The following is a 19,187-nucleotide window of genomic DNA, read 5'->3' as shown; positions in this document are numbered from 1 at the left end:
TAGAAGAAAAGGGGAAAAAAGAAACAAATAAAAGGTGCCACTCCTGTCGATGCATTGCGGTTCCAGCCTTGTAGTTTTTTTGTTGGTTTCTTGGTAGCACTATCTTACTCTATTAACTTGTTGGCTTCTAGGTCATCTTCTTTTACCTTGGATGTATTTTGCGACCGGTTCACCTTTGAACTCTTCATGTCACACTATGTGCCGTATTGAGTTCATGATTTTCGTGTCCGGTATCTTTTGTATCTAGCTTTTTGAAAGATCAATACATACTTACCTTACCAAAAAAAAAAAAAAAAAAACAAATAAAAAATGTAAAAAAAAATTATTAAATTTTGTCTACGTTAGCACCGTCAGTATCACGTAGAATAGTCGAAGTCCACGTCAGCGATTTCCAGTTAAAATTGGTCAAATAAACTCAATTGATAAAATATAAAAAAGATTTAGAATTCAATTATAAAAAAAGTAAAAGATTTATAACTAAATTGATAAAATCATAATAAGTTTATGATTTGTTGGATAATATTTTCTTTCCTTTATATTTCAATAAAAAAATCAGAAAACAAAAACCTCAACTTGATATCTAATACCGTGGAAGTCGTGCTTTGCTGATATCAAGAAAACAAGATTTAGCATTATCTCTTTAGTCTTTTTGGGAAGATCTCATGGGCCCAGAATCATCATACTGTCATGATCATCTCTGATCAATTATTTTATATTGAATCCCTCGTGGGATTCTATCTTCTTTTGCAATTACAAATCGAGAGAGAGAAGAAGCCAAAGCCGCCCAGAAAAGCAACCTTTTCATGGGTATTTCCAAACACGTGTCCCCGATTTCTCTATAATAACGTGTCAATCCTTCAAAAATAAAAGTCTCTTAGTAGACATCTATGGATAGCACCTACGTTGTTATTCATGTTTTAATTGTCTCTGTCGGATTTTTTTTTCTTTCTTGTTTTGGTCTAATGTCTCCGTCGGATGATCTTTCAGTAATTTGAAATTTGTGCATGGTGGTAATTGGCATGCGTCTTTGTCGTCCCAAGTCACGTGCAAAATGAAGTCTGGTCTATTTTCTTGCGGTCGAGCTTTCAAAGCAGTTATTTAGAAGTTATGTATATTCCCTCATACTTTGAGAAACAATGAGCATCTCATGGATTTATCATCATATCTCTATCGCCTTCGCGATAGAACGATCACAAATGATGATTTCTTGAATTAAATAAACTTTTGGATATGTTGTCATTTTCAAGAATCGGCTTGGGTAGTGAATTTCTCTATTTAAAAACAAAATACATTCGAGGACAAGCTTAAGAAAAGAAAAATAGAGTGACCAGTGTGTTGATTGATGGTAAATGCAAATGTGACTGGACGATGAGGTTTGGCACCTTTCATAATGTGTTTTGGTAAAATACTTGTGCTAGATAGTAAAATATTTCCAATTGGTAACAGTTAGCTTATTTGGTGTCACGTGTGGAATATGTGGAGAAAAGGAATGGATATAATAGAGATTGACATTTTCAATTTGTTAGATATTGTAAAAGACTTTCTTATCGCGCAACTAAATCCCCGAATATTGTGTTGTTGTTAGCGGACTAAATAACACATAATGATATGGCAATCCACATTAATTAGTGCCATGTTGGTGCTGACCTAGCTAATCGCTGAGGTGGATTACAAACCCGAGATCGGGTGGGGAGGGACGATGAAGGTCGCTAGGGGGCAATGATAGCACCCAACAACGACCCTCGCTAGTGATTGGGCACCCACCAATTCAGAGAGTTTGAGATAGAGAGGTTGCAACCCCGATCTCAATGAGGCCGACCCTTATTGTGGCAATGAGGCCAGCTCTCGCCGAATATATAAATTTTATGTTTTGCTAATTAAGTTCATTTGGCCAATTTAGACAAGAAATTGTCGGCGTCGACGCAGGCAAAAGATTTAGGACCTTTTAGGTACATTTCTCATCGGTTGTGAGCACCTTCCCTTGGCCTTACACGCACACAAATTTGATCTTGTCAGGTGATTTAGTTTTCTTTGGTACGACATATGTACACGAGGGTAATTGGCCTCTGCGAGTACTGGTTGCATTGCATGCGCCATTGTTCGAGTCATAAAGATAATGAAGCATCATCTAAACTTTGAAAAGAGTGATTTCAAAGAGCATCTCATTAATGCCACGTGACACATTATTAAAACACGTGATTTGACAGTCGTCCTTAGAGTTTCCCTGGTAAGTCCCAAGGCAAGGAGTAGGTATGCGTAGACTCATTTGGATATCTTAAAGAAAATCACCGTTCTAGGAAAAACAATGAGCTTCTCAGAGATGTTTTCTCACGTTGGAGCTACTTTTAGATAAACGACTTATTCAGGGCAATTTTTCTATTTATTATAAGGAATTGTTAGCCTGACAATCTTATAATACTATTAGTTATTTTTTACTACACAATCTCTCAATCAATGAGTGCTTTATGCAAAACACGCAGTAATAATGTGTGGATCTACGGTTGAGATTGTATCGCTCCTAACAGTATTGTCAGGAAAGCATTCTCGAAATATTTACTTATCACTTTTACGCCAAAATTTAAAATAAAAAATTTCCAAGTTCGGCAGAATCATTGAAAGAAATTATATGGTTGGGCCAAAGGAGGGGTATGGACAAAAAAACTTGGCGATCATTTCAAGCCTTCATCCGAAGATTCGATGGGCCATGACCCATGAGGCCTTTTGAGTTGCCTTGTGGGTTAAGAGTTAAGACATAGGAAAAGTGTGGGCAAACTATAATTCGGACTCACCACAATAATTTGAACAGCTAATGACAAAGTGTTCCTAAACCATAGTCTGAGGAACATTTGGTGAATCGATTGAGATTCTTGTAGATTTACTGAGCAACTATCTGACTGGGAGAAAGCCAACAATTCATTGAACACCGTTCGTGTCGTGAAAAAATAACTTATAGGAAAATATTTTCCAGCGTTCGTTTCACGGGGAAATAAGCAAGGAAAACATCTTTCTCTCGTGAAAAAAGCAAAATCAACCTCAAAGGCCGCAAATATAGTGCTGGAAATTAGAAACAAGGCAGCAACAACAGATGCAAATTTTACGTGGAAAGCCCAATGCGGGGAAAAACCATAAAATCGCTCAAAGCTTGTATTGATCACCATAAAATAGTAGGATTAGTATCAACAAACGATACAGTGACATAGCGTCACCACAAAAAGTGGATTAACACGAAAAACGAAGCAAGAAAAGTTCGAACGTTGTTGGAGAAATGGACAGACAATTTGGAGAAGTATTTCAACAAATAGAGCCGGTCAACCTATAGCTCTTGATCTCACGAATAACTTACTAAAATTTCAGTTGATCCCGACGAGATTTCCTGGAAGTCTGCTGCCTCTCCTCCTCTCAAGACACTCGGTCTCCCCACCTGTTTTTTTATTTTAAATTTCTACAATCTCCACTGCCCGTTATGGGTGTCAAAACCGAACTGGAAAATCGATCCGAACCGCTAAGCGAATCGAACCGAACTGAATTGAAAATTTCATGCATTTTTGTTTGGATCGGCTTTCGGTTCAAATAATTGAAAAATTACTATTCTTTTTCTTCGATACAGTTATTTCGGTTTGGTTTTCGTTTAAGTAATTGAAAAATAACCATTCTTTTGCTTCATTATAGTTATTTCGGTTCGGTTCATTTAACCAAATCGCACTGAAAATCTCCATTTGATTTGAAGAAGAAAGGGATACTGTGTTCCAATTCAGGCAAAATCTCTCACATGCAAGAAAATATTCAATGATATCATGCCATCATGTCACGTTCTGACGTGGCATGCGAGTGTCTAGTGAGCACCTATAAAAAAAAAAAAAAAGGTGACGTGCAAATTCGAAGCCACTTAGATTAAGAAAAAAGGAAATTTGTCGGCATGCATGCGTAGATTGTCAAAAGAAAACGTATTAATTGCGCTGACAGGCAATGTTGCCTTCCAATTTTAATTGAGCGCCCATTTATATCGTCTGGAACTCTTTGGCTTCCTTTCGATCAACTTTTCTCGCTACTTTTTCTTGCTGAAAAGAAAACCTCCGTCGGAGAAAAAGCGAAGTTCCGAAGGTGCAATTACTCTACTCTTTGTCTCTTACTTTTAGAAATTTTTTCGTTTCGTAAACTTTCCCCATCTTTCTTTTTTCTTTTGAAGGTACATCTCCATTTTAGGAGAAACACGGATGCGAAGGTTCCGTAAAAGTCTCCTTGAAAAAACAAAACAAAAAACATATGGCTCGGAACACTTGTCTCGACTATGGTTAATGAAGCTTATTTAATCATTCACATTATCGCAGATTCACCACCAATCCAAATCCTATCAGTCGACTAAAACTCGATGTAGTGGCGCGATTTTAGAAGGTAAACTTACACAAGTGGGTTGCTCATAGCAATTCCGAGGAACCCGAATGATGCTCCTTGCGCATATGTCTACACGTGAATTGGCTTAGCGAAGTGCGATTGTTTTCACCAATTGTGATTATTTTCACAAATGATATCGCTATATAAGAAGGACAAAAAAACTAAAAACCTTGATTGTAGTTGCGCTGTACTGCTGAATTTTCCTTTTTTTCTTTTTTTCCTGTATGTCATCAGTGATGTCCGATGATTGAAGATTGACATTACAATATAGAAGAGAGCAATGCCCTGAGCGAGCTGTAGATAAGATTTTTCTTTTCAAAGGATCCAAATTAGTGCTTTGGGGTGTAATGTATTATCTTGCGGAGGAGGACCGACAAATTTCTCTACATCAACAACTAGCATATGGGGCTGCACAAGATAAAAATGTTAGAAGTTTCTGACCCTAATAACTCAACTGTTCTATTGTGAAGAATGACAAATAGAACAAACATGTGCAAAGGCCAAAATGGAAAGCAATCCTACTAAAACACTATATCGCACTAGATTATGATCTGAAATCCTTAGGTGCATTGGCATAATGAGAAGAATAAGAGCAAACCGTGGAAAAGCCGACATGAAGGGCAATCCTACAAAAACAACCAGAAGCGCTAAGAGAGATTAGAATTTTCGATTGGCAAAAGAAATTGAGATAGAGACGAAGACTAGTGCGAGCTAGTAATGGAGCAGGAAGAGAGACCTGCGGCTCATGGATGAGGGAGCTGCAAGTGGTGCGGCCTCGAGATAGAGTATGTTGCGTGTTCGCCATGAGAGATGAATTCCGGTGCTCGGCCCGCAGAAGATGAAATTGCTCGCTCTTCCTCTTCTTCTTCTTGGATTTGTTGAATCACTGGCAAATTCATCTTCTGCGGACCGAGCACTGGAATTCATCTCTCATGGCGAACACGTAGCACACTCTATCTTGAGGCCGCACCACTTGCAGCTCCCTCATCCATGAGCCGCAGGTCTCTCTTCCTGCTCCATTACTAGCTCGCACTAGTCTTCGTCTCTGTTTCAATTTCTATTGCTCTCTTAGTTTGATTCAGTGCGCTTTTGATTGTTTTCGTTGGATTGGTTTCCATTTAGGCCTTTTCACTGATTGCTCTATTTGTTATTCTCGTTGTGTCGACGGACCTAACGATTCCAGATTATAATGTCGTGCCCTATATAGGATGTTTTAATAGGATTGCTTCCCATTTTGGCCTTTCCACAAGTTTTGCTCTGTTTGTTATTCTTCTCATTTTGTCAAAGCACCAACTGATTTCAGATTATGATCTCTCTTACTTTGATTCAGTTGTTGAGGCAAGTTCTTTATTGTGCTCCCTTGATCCTCATCATCATCTTTTTCTTCCTGTTGTTCTTCGTGAAGGCCAACACAAGTTAATCTGCAAACCTTATATACAGCTCGCTCTTAGCACTGTTCTCTCCTATAATGAAATCTCGGTCACAGTTTAAGCTATTCAATCAACGGGCAACATTTACAGCTGGGAAAAAAGAAAAAAATTCATCAAACGGTGCGACTACAACCTTCAAGGGTTGTAATTTTTTTTTTTTTTCCTTTCTTACATAGCAATATCATTTGGGAAAATAATCACAATTGTTGAAAACAATCACAATTGCTAAGCCAATTCACGTGTGAGCAAACAATTGGCAGGCATCATTTGGATTTCTCAGAATTGTTAAGAGCGCTCACTTGTATAAGCTTGTCTTCTAAAATCGCTCTAACCCACTCGATTCATTGATGGGATTGGAGATGGTGATGAATCATTCTAGAGCTATTTTTTTATTATTTATATATTTGTGGAATTATAGAAATAATAATTTATCGTACATCTATAAAAATATACATTTAATATACAACGTGTCGGAATTCTCTATTTTTTCAGAAATCACGTGTCAGCGTATCGTGTGTATCCTGTGTCATGTCAGTACTACATAGGTGATTGGTTTCGTGGAAGCGGTTTGAGATTCATCAGCAGAGGTAGAGGAAATCGAGGCCCTAGCATTGAGTTTTGTGTTCGTTCGTGTACTTGGACAAGGCAACTGATCTGTGGTCTTCTTTGATAGCCTCTCAGCTGTGCGGATGGTGCTGGGCCGGGTTCCATTGTCCATCGGAGTTACGGGCCATCATTGAAGATTGCAAAGACAGGCTGAGCCGGTCCAATTTACACGTGTCGATGCGGCCCAAAAAAAAAAAATCTCCGTTATCCTTTCGAAGTATGATGAATGAAAAGCTACGACGTTGAGCCAAAAAAAAAAAACAAATCTCCTTTTTCTTAGTCTAAGAGCCTTCAAATTTACACGTGTCATTTTTCGATAGGTGCTGATTAAACACATGCATGCCATATCAGCACGTGACCCCATGGTGCGATACCAGTGAATATTTTCTCCTTATATACACTCTTATCCTTTCTTCTTGGAATGGCAACCGGAGTAAATTTCGACCTAGCAAATGGACATTTGTCGTCATCCTCCATGTTGCAACGCTTGATGTAAGCATAATGTCAATGTTTTAATCAAGTTGATGCTTCAAATAGAAAGATGAAATGGCTCAGCAACTACAACTTCGTCACATGATATGAAGGCTGAAGCTGACGAACTTGATCTTTTTTTTCGTGGCTTTTGTTTCATTTACTAGGTCAAGAGCTTAAGTCAACCAGTATTATTCATCAATTCTCCACCACTCAAGACGCTTTTTGAGTTACTGGAGCATGTAACGTAATACAACAGACAAGAAGTGAGAAAGAATGAGAGCTGGGGAACCCGTTGTCGAGAAAATAAGATCTCCAGATCATCTTTAGGCATCATCATACCTTCGAAGTTGGGCAGGAGACAGTGAAGCCGTGTTGACGCCTAAATTTTGACTAATCTATTTTTTGCATAAAAAATCATCTCACATATTTATTTTTAGCGCACATTGCATTGGCATATAATTGGGCAAGCAGAACACTTAATTTAGCATGCGTCTAGACTAGGCACGGGATGGAAAAATACACCGAGAAGATTTGAAACTTCGGGGATTGTATTGCAAATACTTAAAACTTCAGGGACTGTATTGCAAATACTTGGAACTTCGGGGACTGTATTGCAAATACCAAAAGAAGATGGAGAAAGGAAGATGGTGAAGAGAAGATAATAAAAGGAAGATGGTGAAGAGAAGATAAAGAAGATAAGATAATGAAAGGAAGATGGTGAAGAGAAGATGAAGAAGAGAAGATGAATATGAAGAAGGGAAGATGAATATGAAGAAGGGAAGATGAAAATGGAAGGTGAAGAAATGAAGATGAAGAAGAGAAGATGAAAATGGAAGGTGAAGGAAGTGAAGATGAAGAATGAAGGATGAAGAACTTTGCCTATAAAAGAGGAAGAGAATTGAGAGAGTTTTGGGGGGGGGAGTGGAAGAGAATTGAGAGAGTTTTTTAGAGGAATTTTTAGAGAGGAAAAAGAGAGTTCTTGAGAAAAATCGGAAGAGAAAATTCGAGAGTGAAGAAAGGAGTTTTAGTCGAGTATCATCTTCGACGAGTCCCGACACATATTTCGCCCCTCGCAACCCAACAACGCCATTGCTTGCCATTTTCGACGACAGCCGCGTTCTTCCAGCTCCGAGATCTTGAAGGGAACTATAACGTGTACGTGAGTAAGATTTTGTGTAATAGAAGGTAATCATTTCCATCTCGATCTACAAAAAGTAATCGTTTGGTTTGAACATTTGTTTGTTTATTTTAGACATGCCACGTGTTCCAAAATTTAGCATTATTACATGTTAATTTATTTCCGTAAATACTCGTGCTTGGCTGCGTTTTCTTTCTTTCTAAATCATCCATGGTGTATATCGCACAAAGTTCAATGTTTTACATTCTCATAAAAAAGAAGATAAAAAACCAAAATAATTGCATCTTTGAATTTCAAGTAAAATCCATCAAAATTGCCAAATCAAATATTTTTCATGAAAATGGTACCGAAAGGGCGTTAGAGAAATCGCGTAACCAAATCCCCAATTCAAAATCTCGGTTCGCGGAAATAAGATAGTTTTCTCCCGCTATTTTATTTAGGTTTCTAATCAACCTACCGAAAATAATTAGTGGCGACTCCAAATTCAAATCATATTGCATGTTAATTATTTGAACCTTAAGTTGCGATTTGGTATGGACTTGGGAGAGTCCGAGTTAGGTTAGTTAATTAATTAACCCGATAATCCATTAGCCTGGAATTTAACTTGTTTATTTTTTAGGTCGCGACAAGCGGGTATAAGAAACTTTGCAGTACTTCGAACTTTTTAATATACCAAGTTGACCTGTAGCCAAGGCCAGCAGTAAAGTCACCACCCAAGCGGCCGTCTTCTTCAATGGAATCGGCAACAGGATAGGCTGGTCTCATCTCCATGAAATCTCACCTGAAAGCAACGGTGGAATGAAGGACCTATTGGTGCTATAGCCATGGATTACATCAATGGAAACAGGAAGGAACAGTCTGTGTCTCGCGATTGCAAATTCAATCTTACAGCAAGTTCACGCAAGCAGACACGGCAGCATTCAATGGAACGTCTACCGTAGCCAACGACGTCAAGAAAGGTCTGCCAGACACTTTGATTTCAGGACCTGTGACAAGAAAGTTTAAGTATAGATAGCAATCAATAATAGATGCCTTTCTGATAGATGGGGTCTAAACTTAACTATAATTTAGTAGAGAGTTATAGAGACCAAAGGCATATTTATATGCGCTAAAAAGCTAGCAAAGCTTGCGGAGCGTTATCGATGTAGGATAATGGGGTTTTGGCGGGTTGCAATGACCTGAAGAAACTATAATCTTCCGAATTGCGAAGGCTCAACTAAATTGAAAACAACAGATGATGGTAAATGAATCCCTCCAGAAATCAGCTCCAAATGAGAGGCTGGGGAAAGAATTACCAAGATCCGAGTGACCCCGGATGGCTCTTCGCCCTAGTGCTTCCGTGAGATGACAACAATCTGCCGAAAGCGCAACATGTTACGTCCATGGCCTAAATTCACCCTTCTCTATCTCCGGAAGCTCAACCAGATCTTCTGCAGCAAGTTGCACCACCTCAGAAGGGCAACCAAAAGGCCACGCATTACTCCCTAGAGAAAAAGGAAGTTTTAAGAAAAGGGACGAATTTGGAAAGTGCAGCAACAGCCGGAACTAATTGAGCTCCATCATTCACAATGATAGTTTGAGCAACGTGGCAGATAAGACCTCCACTAGGTGAAAATCTTTCCTTTCTCTTTGCTTTTTTAAAGGGAAAAGAAGGTTACCAGACAGGGAAAGTAAGCATAAACTACAAGTACAGACCATGATCATGTCGAAAGGGTCATACATGGAATCCTCCACTGATCTAAAGATGAACAAGGCATTTACCAAAATAATGAGCAATTTGAAATCAAGCCATATATTTGGCTAACAGAATATATACTATCTTGTTCAAAATGATGACGACAGGACAACGATGCCTCCTGGAAGTTGAGCTTGTATTGTTTTGATTGATTCGCGATCGACATTCATGATATGAGATCTAAGAGAATCAATAAATTAATTGCAGCACTTGCTTAATTTGTTTGAGCCTTTCATAATTTGATCTATCTATGAGAGGCGACCTTTTTACGATATAGACACGGGCGAGTATGAGATGAATGATTTATGAAAAAAATGAGGTGAAAATAATCATGATTTTATAGAATATTACATGATTACCGATCCGCTTTACAGATCCTAATGAAGTCCATTTCTCTACATTTCTTCTTAATTTTAAAACAAAAGTCAAAAAATCAATCTTTACACCAATTCGTGGCACGAGTGGCAGACGTAGTGCCCATCATTAATTTCGACAGAAGTCCGGAGAATGAGCAAAGCAGCCGTCCTTTTCTCGGATGTACTTTTACACTTTTGCCTGCAAAATGTTCAGCCAATCTTCTTGAAGATGGAGCGGTCAATGGTCATTCCACACGAGTCTGCCCCAACAGTCGCAAAGATAGAAATTAAAAAGCAAAGTTTGAAAATTCAGCACGCGCCCCCAATATATTGAAATTAAGAGAACAAAAAAGGCCTTATCATTTTCTTTTTTTTTTTTTTTGGGGGGGGGGTTGTTTTGGTTGTGAAATCCGAACAAATTAACTAGGAGATAACAGGTCATCGTACGGCGAAAAGGGCGTCGGAGATAACGAGGATCAAGGACAAGGATGATGTCTTCATGCAAATCTCTTTTCCTGCGCCTCTGATCCAAACCATCCGATTTCATCCTTCGCTTCGCTTCGCTGTTCTAACAACAAACCTATTTTCAGCTTCTCTCTCTCTCTCTCTCTCTCTCTCTCTCTCTCAACTGTAACAACGACACAACACGCCCATCGAGGCAGAAGCTCCAAGAAAAGCAAAATAATCAAGAAAATCTAGGGTTTCTCAATTCTCTCTCGATCTGTGTCTGTCTGTCTTCCTTCCCTCCAAGACACTGGGGCCCTTCCCGCGGAATGCTATTCTCTTTTTTTCCCGAGAAAGCGGTGGTAAATCTTCTTCCTTTCACGTTCCTCTTGTTCGGCTTCGGTCTTGAAGATTTCATTGCTTTTCTCGGATTGACGTTGACGCGGGAAGATCTCCACCTCCATTTCCCAGCACTTGCCGAGGGGCGAGGTTCTTGTTTCCTTCATTTGGGTCCCTTTTTTGACGTCTGCTACGGAGATTATCGGCTTACGGGTATAGTTTAGTTTTGAATTTGAGCTTCTCCTTCATCGTCAAAATGATTTCATTGCAAGAAAGTTTGGTGTCGTGGATTGTTAATTTAAGCTCGAGGTGAGAAATGCTTTTGACATCGCGTGTAGTTTGAGCTCGGCGAAAAGGGACTGCTTTTGTCATTACGCGTATCATGATCTCGTGAAAAATGCTGGGGCTAATTTTTTTCCTCTTAATTTATCGAACGCTTGATTGGTTGTTTTACCGATTATGCCACCTTTGCTGATCTTCAAAGGATTTCTGTGGCATTATGTAGATCTGAGAGGAATTGCTGGTGGGTGGAGTTAAAGAGGGAAGGAAAATTGTCGCCGACGAATCTAGTATCAAGAGAGGTGTAATTGGAGAGATCCATTTCTCTGAATAATTTGTTTTGGATTGCGAGGTGAAGTAGTTCTTCAAATTTGGAATACTTTTGGGGTTTAATGCTCCTAGTTTATGGAGTCAGAAGCGCTCGTACCTGTCAGAGATTTAGCCCAATGTTGTAGTTGCGGATGTAGTTGCTCTTCGTTGGGCACTTCTTATGGAACTTGGCTTCGTTCAGTGAAACGAAAATACGATGAGTATGAAGATGACAATAGATTCTTTGTACCCGGGTTGGAAATCACATCTGTGGCGAGAGTTCAAGCTGAGAACGAGATTATCGCGCTGCGTGAAATGGTTGGCAATCAACAGCAGGTTATAGAAGAGTTGTCTGCTGAACTGGATGAGGAGAGGAATGCCTCTTCGTCGGCTGCAAATGAGGCCATGTCCATGATTTTGAGGTTGCAGAGGGAGAAGGCAGAGATTCAAATGGAAGCACGGCAATTCAAGCGTTTCGCAGAGGAGAAGATGGGACATGATCAACAGGAGCTGACAGCACTGGAGGAATTGTTGTACAAGAGAGAGCAAGCAATTCAATCCCTGACGTGTGAAGTGCAGGCTTATAAGCATAGAATGATGAGTTATGGGCTTACTGAGGCAGAGGCGGATGGTGAGAGGAGTCGTGGTTATAGCCGGAGCCAGAGCATGCTTGAAAACTTTGATAATCAATTGGAATATCATCCGTATGATTATCCTCCCTTGAGATGCAATTTAAATGAGAATTATGGTCCTTTAGAAGGTGAGAATGATGACACTGATGTCGAGAAATATCCATTTGGCGAGACTCCTCGTGGTCGGGAGAATCTGAGAGACTTGGAGTATAGAATTCGCCAAATGGAGAGAAGTACTAGCAGTAATCAGTTGGATGGCGATCTCCCTGGTGCAATAAACACCCTAGAGAAAGTCACGGTTGGTCAATCTCCTCAAAGGCCAAGGCACCTGAGGAGGTTTTCTAATGACAGTTCAAGTTCCTTTCTAGGACTGGGAAGGGATACTGGTCCTGAATTGGCTAAAGATTCTCCACGACCCAACATTAGCATTAAGAGAATGGAGTATATTTCTCGAAAAGAGGATTACTCTAACTTGAGAACACTGGACAGAACATCAGAACCTGGAGATGATGCGAGCGATAGAATTTATACCATTGACTCTGTTCATAATGGTATGACAGAGCCCAAACCAGTAGCTGGGATCTGTGATGATTATATGACTACTCCACGGGAATCGATGAATCGAACTGAAATTGGAGATCCTGACGTTGTGAAGCTCTATATGAGGCTTCAGGCCCTTGAGGCTGACAGGGAATCGATGAGGCAGGCAATCATTTCGATGCGTACGGATAAAGCGCAGCTGGTATTATTGAAAGAAATAGCTCAACATTTGTGCAAGGAAATGTCTCCAGAAAGACGGATGCCTGTGGAAAAGCCATCGGTCCTTGCAAGCTTTTCCTTTATGTCGGTTTTTAAGGTAGGCTGCTCTCTGCATACGTGAATGGTGTGCTCATATCATGACTAATTTCTTTGATTAGTCTTCAATGGTTGTTACTTCAGGATTGGTTATTTCTATTCATCCAACTGGAATATGTATAATAGCTTGGCCTTTAAGATATCTCCATATTTCTGATAATGCATCCTCAAGATGATAGTTTCACCAACATGTCAATTTTAGGCATCCATGTTCATTGCTTTTTGCTTAAACTAGAATAAGCTTCAAAGAATCAATGCTCAAAAGTTTTAGCATTATCATTTAATACATATGGGTTTTGCGTGAACATTTCCACATATCCTGAACGTTTTCCTCTTTCAATTTATGTAGTGGATCGTGTCCTTTGTCTTTTGGAGGAAGAAGGCTCGTAGAAGCAAGTGAGTTGTTTTCTAGTCTGGCGCTCTTATTTGAATTGGTTATCTTTCTTTCCGGCAGCTTTCCTCTTCTTTGTATTCTTCAGATGCACTGAACAGAGCACAAATTAATTACTAATTTCCTGGAGTATCTGATCATGTTATGTCGGTCAACCGATGAATGATTTGGACTGAACTTCGAAGGATCATTATATTGAAATATGTGATATAGCGCAGACAACATGGCAGGAAATGGCTTTATGTGATCGGACAACTTAACTCTATACGTCATCTTTTTCTTATTTGTTGCTTGTCTTTTGAACACCTCCTAAAGTTGAGAACTATCCTGTCAATTACATTTTACATGAATGGAGAGATGTGATTGCAGAACCATGCCCTGACTAGGTATTAATTTTGAGATGCATAGTGCAGATCGCGTCATGCATGGAGAACTTACACATTGGAAAAGAATTCACTGAAGAACAATTAACAATACTGTGATAAAGTGAAAAATGGAAAACGAAAATCTTTTCCAGGGAGCAGAATAATGATATTCTATCAGAGAAAACTGTGTTTTGTACAATCGAATTTTTTCCCGCTATCTTATTGATCCTTTGTGAAGTCTCATGTTTCAAACCCAGGTCACTGATGTTAGTCTTGCATAAAATTCCGCTGCAGGTATATGTTTGGATTATCAGCAAGCAATATCGGTTTGCTGTTGGCTTTGGATAAAAGTGCCCAAATCAGGCCGGGGAGATGTCTTACAAGTACGCAAGTTTGAAAGCAGTTTTTGGAGTCTGTGTACGTATTGCAAGCTTGTGCTCATATATGGGAAGTGGATTGAGTAAGTCTGCTTTTCATGGCTTCCTTCTTCATGCCGAATTTGGATGGCTTTGTGCAGTGTTAGTTTGTGTTATTTATTTTCTCGAGATCTAGAGATTGAGTTGCTGCTTGGTGAGTGAATCACAGATACTGCGTAAGCACATGCTTGCCCATATGATTTGTTGGATTTCAACTCTGAGGTACCAATCTATGGTAGTCCTCCCTGTACATTTCTTATTCTTGTAACCATTCCACTCAAATGTGCAGTGCCTCTATTCTTTTTTCCCCTTCGCATAGCTAGTCTATGCTTCCAGTGTTCTCATTTGAGGGTTCATATTGTATATATTTGTCAGTTTTTATGGAAATTTTCTAATTTCCAATCTTTTCTAGGACCGTGTAATTTTGGTTCCATACTATCTAGTCGTTCAATGTGTTCTCATGTGCATATTTGAGATACGAAAGCTGGGGATTGGGATGAGCAATTTTTAGGCAGTCCAGTCCAGAGGAACATTCTTTTTACTTGTCATTATGAGAGGATAGTGCTGCTACATAAACTTCTCAGTTCAGTGGGAGGAAACGGATGCTGTACTCTGTGTGTTCTTACTTCTTACTTCTAGCATATTTGTTCATTGGAAAAGACTTGGGAAGATTTGTGGATATTGGGAATGCTTCAACTGTGAACGGGGATTCTTGGAAGAGAAATTAGGAATTTACACTTTCTGGTCTCATGGGTTGTCAGCGGTAGTTGAGAAATCCCGATTCTTTTACTGCAAGGGAGTGTAATGTATTGTGTTATCATCTGGAGTTATGTTGCAGTGATGGTTTCCCCGAAAGCACTAGCTTTCATACGCCTTGGAACTAATATTTATTTGAACTTCCCAACACAGCGTCGTCGTGTTTTCATCTGGAAAGTCTTGAAAGTTTCGAACTTGCTGACATGATCGCATGTTGATATATCCAAACGGCTCCTGTAGGCCTTTGTCGGGCACAGAGAAGTATGGACGAGATTATTCTGATTAATGGAACGTTTTGCAAAGTTACACAGCCATAAATTTCACGATGGCACCTTTTGTCATGAAGTGCTGATACGGCATAACTTCTGTGAAAGAGGAGGGAAACTTCGCGCACTGACGAATTGCATCCACAAGAGCACGAACCCGAATCCGAAGATTCCGAACCCAGTACCTTCATTCTTACAAGATCGGATGGTGTTTGCCTCTTTGTCCTGTTCTGGGGTGTTTCCAAAGTAACGTCATGGACAAGAGGAGACGTTTCATGATATACATGGTTCTTGTTTTCTTGCCGGACGAGTGTTGGATTGCCCATGTTGCATGTACTGGCCTGTTGGTTGATGCTCTGCTGTAGTTAGGAGCCTTTTCATTTTTTTTTTTTACTAGTCATTTAACTACGCAAACCCTGTACATTTCGCACGAACGAACGATCGCAAATGCGCTTATCTGCATTAACTAAGATTTACGCAACTCAGTTCGAGAATCCTGAACAAAAACCAAAACCTCGAGCTGATAATGTTATCGCTCCCCCGAGTTGAGCTGCTTGTCTGTCCATCCGCATTGTTCGCTAGCAACAAAACTGTTCGCTGAGTTTTGGCTGTTCGATCGGCAGACAGTTTCATCATTCAAGCGAGTTTTTAGAAATCGATCTACTTGAGGAAAGTTGACGCCTTAGCGGGTCTTGTTGAGCTGCGGCTTATGCAATTCGAAATTCGTAACAAAGAGTAAAAACGAAAAAATCGCATGTCCATCTTCTTCTTCTTTTTTTTGGTCAAAACATGTCCATCTTCTCATTTCATATGAATTGATTTTGCGTATTCCGATGGCATTCATTTGGACACCCGGAAGATCTCATATTAGACTTGACCCAATAGAAGCTGTTTCATTTTTCTAAGCCCAAAGAGGAGAGGAGGTCCACTCAACCCAACCGGTCCCTAATAATATCTCTCGACCGGGTTTATCAAGAGAACCGGGACCCGTTGGACCGGCCCGTCCATCCCCTCTTTACCGTAGCCAACTAAAGTCAAAAACCCTCGAAAAGCTTCGTGCTCGGGCGACTGTTTCTTCATCGCCGTCGCGAGGCGATGCTTCGTTTCCGGACTTTGCTCGCTAGTCCCTACAGGAAGAGGAAGAAGCAGCCCAAAACCGGACGCAAGACTCGCGCCACGAGATCAGACGCTGTTCCCAGGAAGCAATGCCATCGTACTGACGAACTGCGACAACCACACCAGCTTGAAACCGTCGAACAAGAAGAAGAAGAAGAAGAAGCAGAAGCAGAAGATGGAGAGCTGGGTTTCCACCTCAAAAGCTCGGCTCGGTCGAACGCGCATGGTGTCCAACCTCTGGGGAATCTCTTCCTCAGCCCGAACGCCACCAATTCGAGAAACACCGGACTAGGTGCCCTCCAGAACTTGACCGACGAGCTACTGCTTGAAATTCTGGGGCTTTTAAGTGCTACCCAATTGGGAATTTTGGCCACAGTTAGTAAGTCGTTCTATATATTCTGCAACCACGAGCCTCTTTGGAGGAACCTCGTCCTGGAGGCTCTGGGTGGCGATTTCTCGTTCAATAGGTCCTGGAAATCTACTTATGTGGCTGGTTGTCATCCTTCATTTGATGTGGGTAGTGTCGGGGATTTGGGTCTGGAGATTCGGGATTTTTATTCGGATTATGTCTTCCAGAGTTGGCTCTGCGCCAACCTCGAGATGAAGCCTGAGTGGCTCGAGAGGGATAATATAGTTAGGAAGAGAGGCATTTCCGTTGAAGAGTTCGTGAGGAGTTTCGAGGAGCCAAATAAGCCAGTTTTGTTGGAAGGGTGTATGGATGGTTGGTTGGCATTGGAGAAATGGAACAGGGATTATTTGGTTAAAACATGCTCGGGTGTCCGATTTTCGGTTGGTCCTGTGGAGATGAGACTGGAAGACTATTTTTGCTATTCAGATCAAACCAGGGAAGAAAGGCCATTGTACTTGTTTGACCCGAAATTTGGGGAGAAAGTGCCGGTTTTGGGGTTGGATTATGAGGTTCCCGTTTATTTTAGGGAGGATTTGTTTAGTGTTTTGGGTAATGAGAGGCCGGACTATAGATGGATTATAATTGGACCATCTGGTTCTGGCTCATCGTTTCATATAGATCCCAATTCGACTTCAGCTTGGAATGCGGTGATCACGGGGTCTAAGAAATGGGTGTTATTCCCTCCTGATGTCGTTCCTCCAGGGGTTCATCCGAGCCCTGATGGGGCAGAGGTAGCATGTCCCGTTTCAATAAACGAGTGGTTCATGAACTTTTATGGGGCCACAAAGAGTTGGAAAAAGAAGCCCGTTGAGTGTATCTGTAAGGCCGGAGAGGTGATCTTTGTGCCTAGTGGATGGTGGCATATGGTGATTAACTTGGAAGAGTCCATAGCTATCACACAGAATTATGTCAGCTCGTAAGTTAAATTGGTGTTTGCTTTTATAACCTAAAACAAAATATATCTGATCTTATGACAGCTGGGCCTGTCATGCGAGTCTCATATCTGTTTGCATCAGTAACATAGATGAGCACTATGAGGTAGTTGTGGAAATTTATTTCTTTTGAATAGAACACAGAGACTGTACACGAGTCAAGTGGTTATCTCTTTCATATGTGAGTTTTAGCAGTTTGATGAGTTGTCAGAGATACAATAATTCCAGTTTAAAAGAATAGGAAGAGAGATCCTCTTATAAGCACTATTGGAGTGAAGTCCGAAAATCTCCGCAGATGAAAGGGGATTTAGCATTGTATAGACTTCTTTTTTTGGCCGCATCTGTATGGGATAGCTATTTTCATTTTGAAGATTTGAAGAGATTATGCATCTGAACATCAATGTATCTGGAGGTTCAGTAGTGTGGAATGGTGGTTTTAAGATTAGATAGAGGATATAGTAATCCAGTTTCAAAGAATTGAAAGAGAGATCTTCTTATAAGCACTTTTGGAATTAGGTCTGAAAATCTCTGCAGATGAAAGGGGATATAGCTTTGTATAGCAATTTTGCTCTTGCCACATCTGTGTAGCATAGTTCATTGTTCTTCTTCCCCCAACCCCCCCCTGCTTTTGAAGATTTGAAGAGATTGTGCTTGTGACGGAGGTTCAGTAGTGTGGAATGGTGGTTTTAGAATCCTTTAGTGCGCGCATCATCATCAATGCATGAGAAGAGGTTCCCCTTCAGTTTTATTGCTTGACATATTTCAGGTTGGCCTTATGGGAAATAATACTTCCCCTGATGGTGATTACTTATTTAACCGTAACATTAAATGTTCTGTTTCACTCAAAGGATATAGGCTCTTGTATGAAGTTTAGACCATGCAGAAGAGCCCAAAGGTTGATTCCTTAAATAAATGGGTTTGGTAGATGCTGCTGCTATTTTTGGGGTGAATATGTGGTCAATCTACTTAAAAGTTTTAATGGTTCTTCTCTGCTGCAGGAGAAATTTGTTGAATGTGTTGGATTTCTTGAAGAAGCCGAATGCCAGCACACTGGTCTCTGGAACAAGGGATCGGGTGAATCTTCACGATAAGTTTAAAAAGGCAGTCGAAGCCAAGTTTCCAGGAAAAATTGATCAGCTGATGCTCGAAGCAGAGGACAAGGCAGCGTTGCAGAAGAAACCTTCTTTCTGGGATTCAGTAACAGATTCTAAAGCTGGTGCCTTCACGTTCTCTTTCTAGAATATTATGTGAATCAACTTTCACATCCTTAGAGAAGATTCAAATTCACAATCATGGAGACCTGCCGTTAAGTAGAGTTGAAGCGCGCGGCGATTTTTCACCTCCAGTTTCTGATTGCCAGAGAACACCGGAGGATTTGAAAGAGAATCAAAGTTGCCTGTGTAATACCCACTGTTGTATCTCGGATAATTATTTTGTACGCCATTCTTTATTGAATTTACAATCTTCATATCCTTTTCATCCCATTAATTGGTCGGAGTTATTCTTCAGTCATCCGGTCTGAATTCGCATTTGAAGCAAAACGAGCA

General features: G+C 40.3%; 2 protein-coding genes and 1 long non-coding RNA gene across 6 annotated transcripts; 2 read left to right on the top strand and 1 right to left on the bottom strand.

The window, feature by feature from the left end:
• The first annotated feature begins 10,679 nt into the window (after positions 1 to 10,679).
• On the top strand, positions 10,680 to 15,610 carry LOC115726664 (myosin-binding protein 7). 4 transcript variants are annotated; one of them, XR_007196737.1, is made up of 6 exons: positions 10,680 to 11,127; positions 11,420 to 12,990; positions 13,339 to 13,385; positions 14,040 to 14,160; positions 14,269 to 14,383; positions 15,158 to 15,610. XR_007196737.1 is itself a non-coding variant. In XM_048271499.1 (5 exons), exons 2-4 carry the CDS (start codon positions 11,599 to 11,601, stop codon positions 14,140 to 14,142), a joined length of 1,542 nt encoding a protein of 513 aa, XP_048127456.1. In that variant the 5' UTR covers positions 10,680 to 11,127; positions 11,420 to 11,598; the 3' UTR covers positions 14,143 to 14,160; positions 14,269 to 14,565. The 4 variants fall into 4 exon arrangements, 2 of the variants coding, with proteins under 2 accessions (XP_048127456.1, XP_030512499.2); XR_007196736.1 differs by having other exon boundaries at positions 14,040 to 14,383; XM_048271499.1 differs by lacking the exon at positions 15,158 to 15,610 and having other exon boundaries at positions 14,269 to 14,565.
• A 614-nt stretch (positions 15,611 to 16,224) lies between these two features.
• LOC115726663 (F-box protein At5g06550) lies at positions 16,225 to 19,121 on the top strand. Its single transcript, XM_030656637.2, has 2 exons — positions 16,225 to 17,624; positions 18,639 to 19,121. Exons 1-2 carry the CDS (start codon positions 16,279 to 16,281, stop codon positions 18,877 to 18,879), a joined length of 1,587 nt encoding a protein of 528 aa, XP_030512497.1. The 5' UTR covers positions 16,225 to 16,278; the 3' UTR covers positions 18,880 to 19,121.
• Positions 17,634 to 18,412, bottom strand: LOC125312686. Its single transcript, XR_007196774.1, has 3 exons — positions 18,299 to 18,412; positions 18,219 to 18,220; positions 17,634 to 18,046 (listed from the first exon to the last, which is right to left on the bottom strand). It is a non-coding gene; the product is annotated as an uncharacterized LOC125312686 (long non-coding RNA).
• Positions 19,122 to 19,187: the final 66 nt, after the last annotated feature.

This window comes from Rhodamnia argentea, chromosome 10 (assembly GCF_020921035.1).
Source record: "Rhodamnia argentea isolate NSW1041297 chromosome 10, ASM2092103v1, whole genome shotgun sequence".
Lineage (NCBI taxonomy): Eukaryota > Viridiplantae > Streptophyta > Magnoliopsida > Myrtales > Myrtaceae > Rhodamnia > Rhodamnia argentea.
This window is presented reverse-complemented; position numbering and strand designations above follow the sequence as displayed.

Coding starts and splice junctions, on each gene's coding strand:
- LOC115726664 (XM_048271499.1), top strand. CDS start 11,599: ATGGAGTCAGAAGCGCTCGTACCTGTCAGAGATTTAGCCCAATGTTGT. Junction 12,991..13,338: donor CCTTTATGTCGGTTTTTAAG/GTAGGCTGCTCT, acceptor CAATTTATGTAG/TGGATCGTGTCCTTTGTCTT. Junction 13,386..14,039: donor AAGAAGGCTCGTAGAAGCAA/GTGAGTTGTTTT, acceptor ATTCCGCTGCAG/GTATATGTTTGGATTATCAG.
- LOC115726663 (XM_030656637.2), top strand. CDS start 16,279: ATGCTTCGTTTCCGGACTTTGCTCGCTAGTCCCTACAGGAAGAGGAAG. Junction 17,625..18,638: donor ACACAGAATTATGTCAGCTC/GTAAGTTAAATT, acceptor TCTCTGCTGCAG/GAGAAATTTGTTGAATGTGT.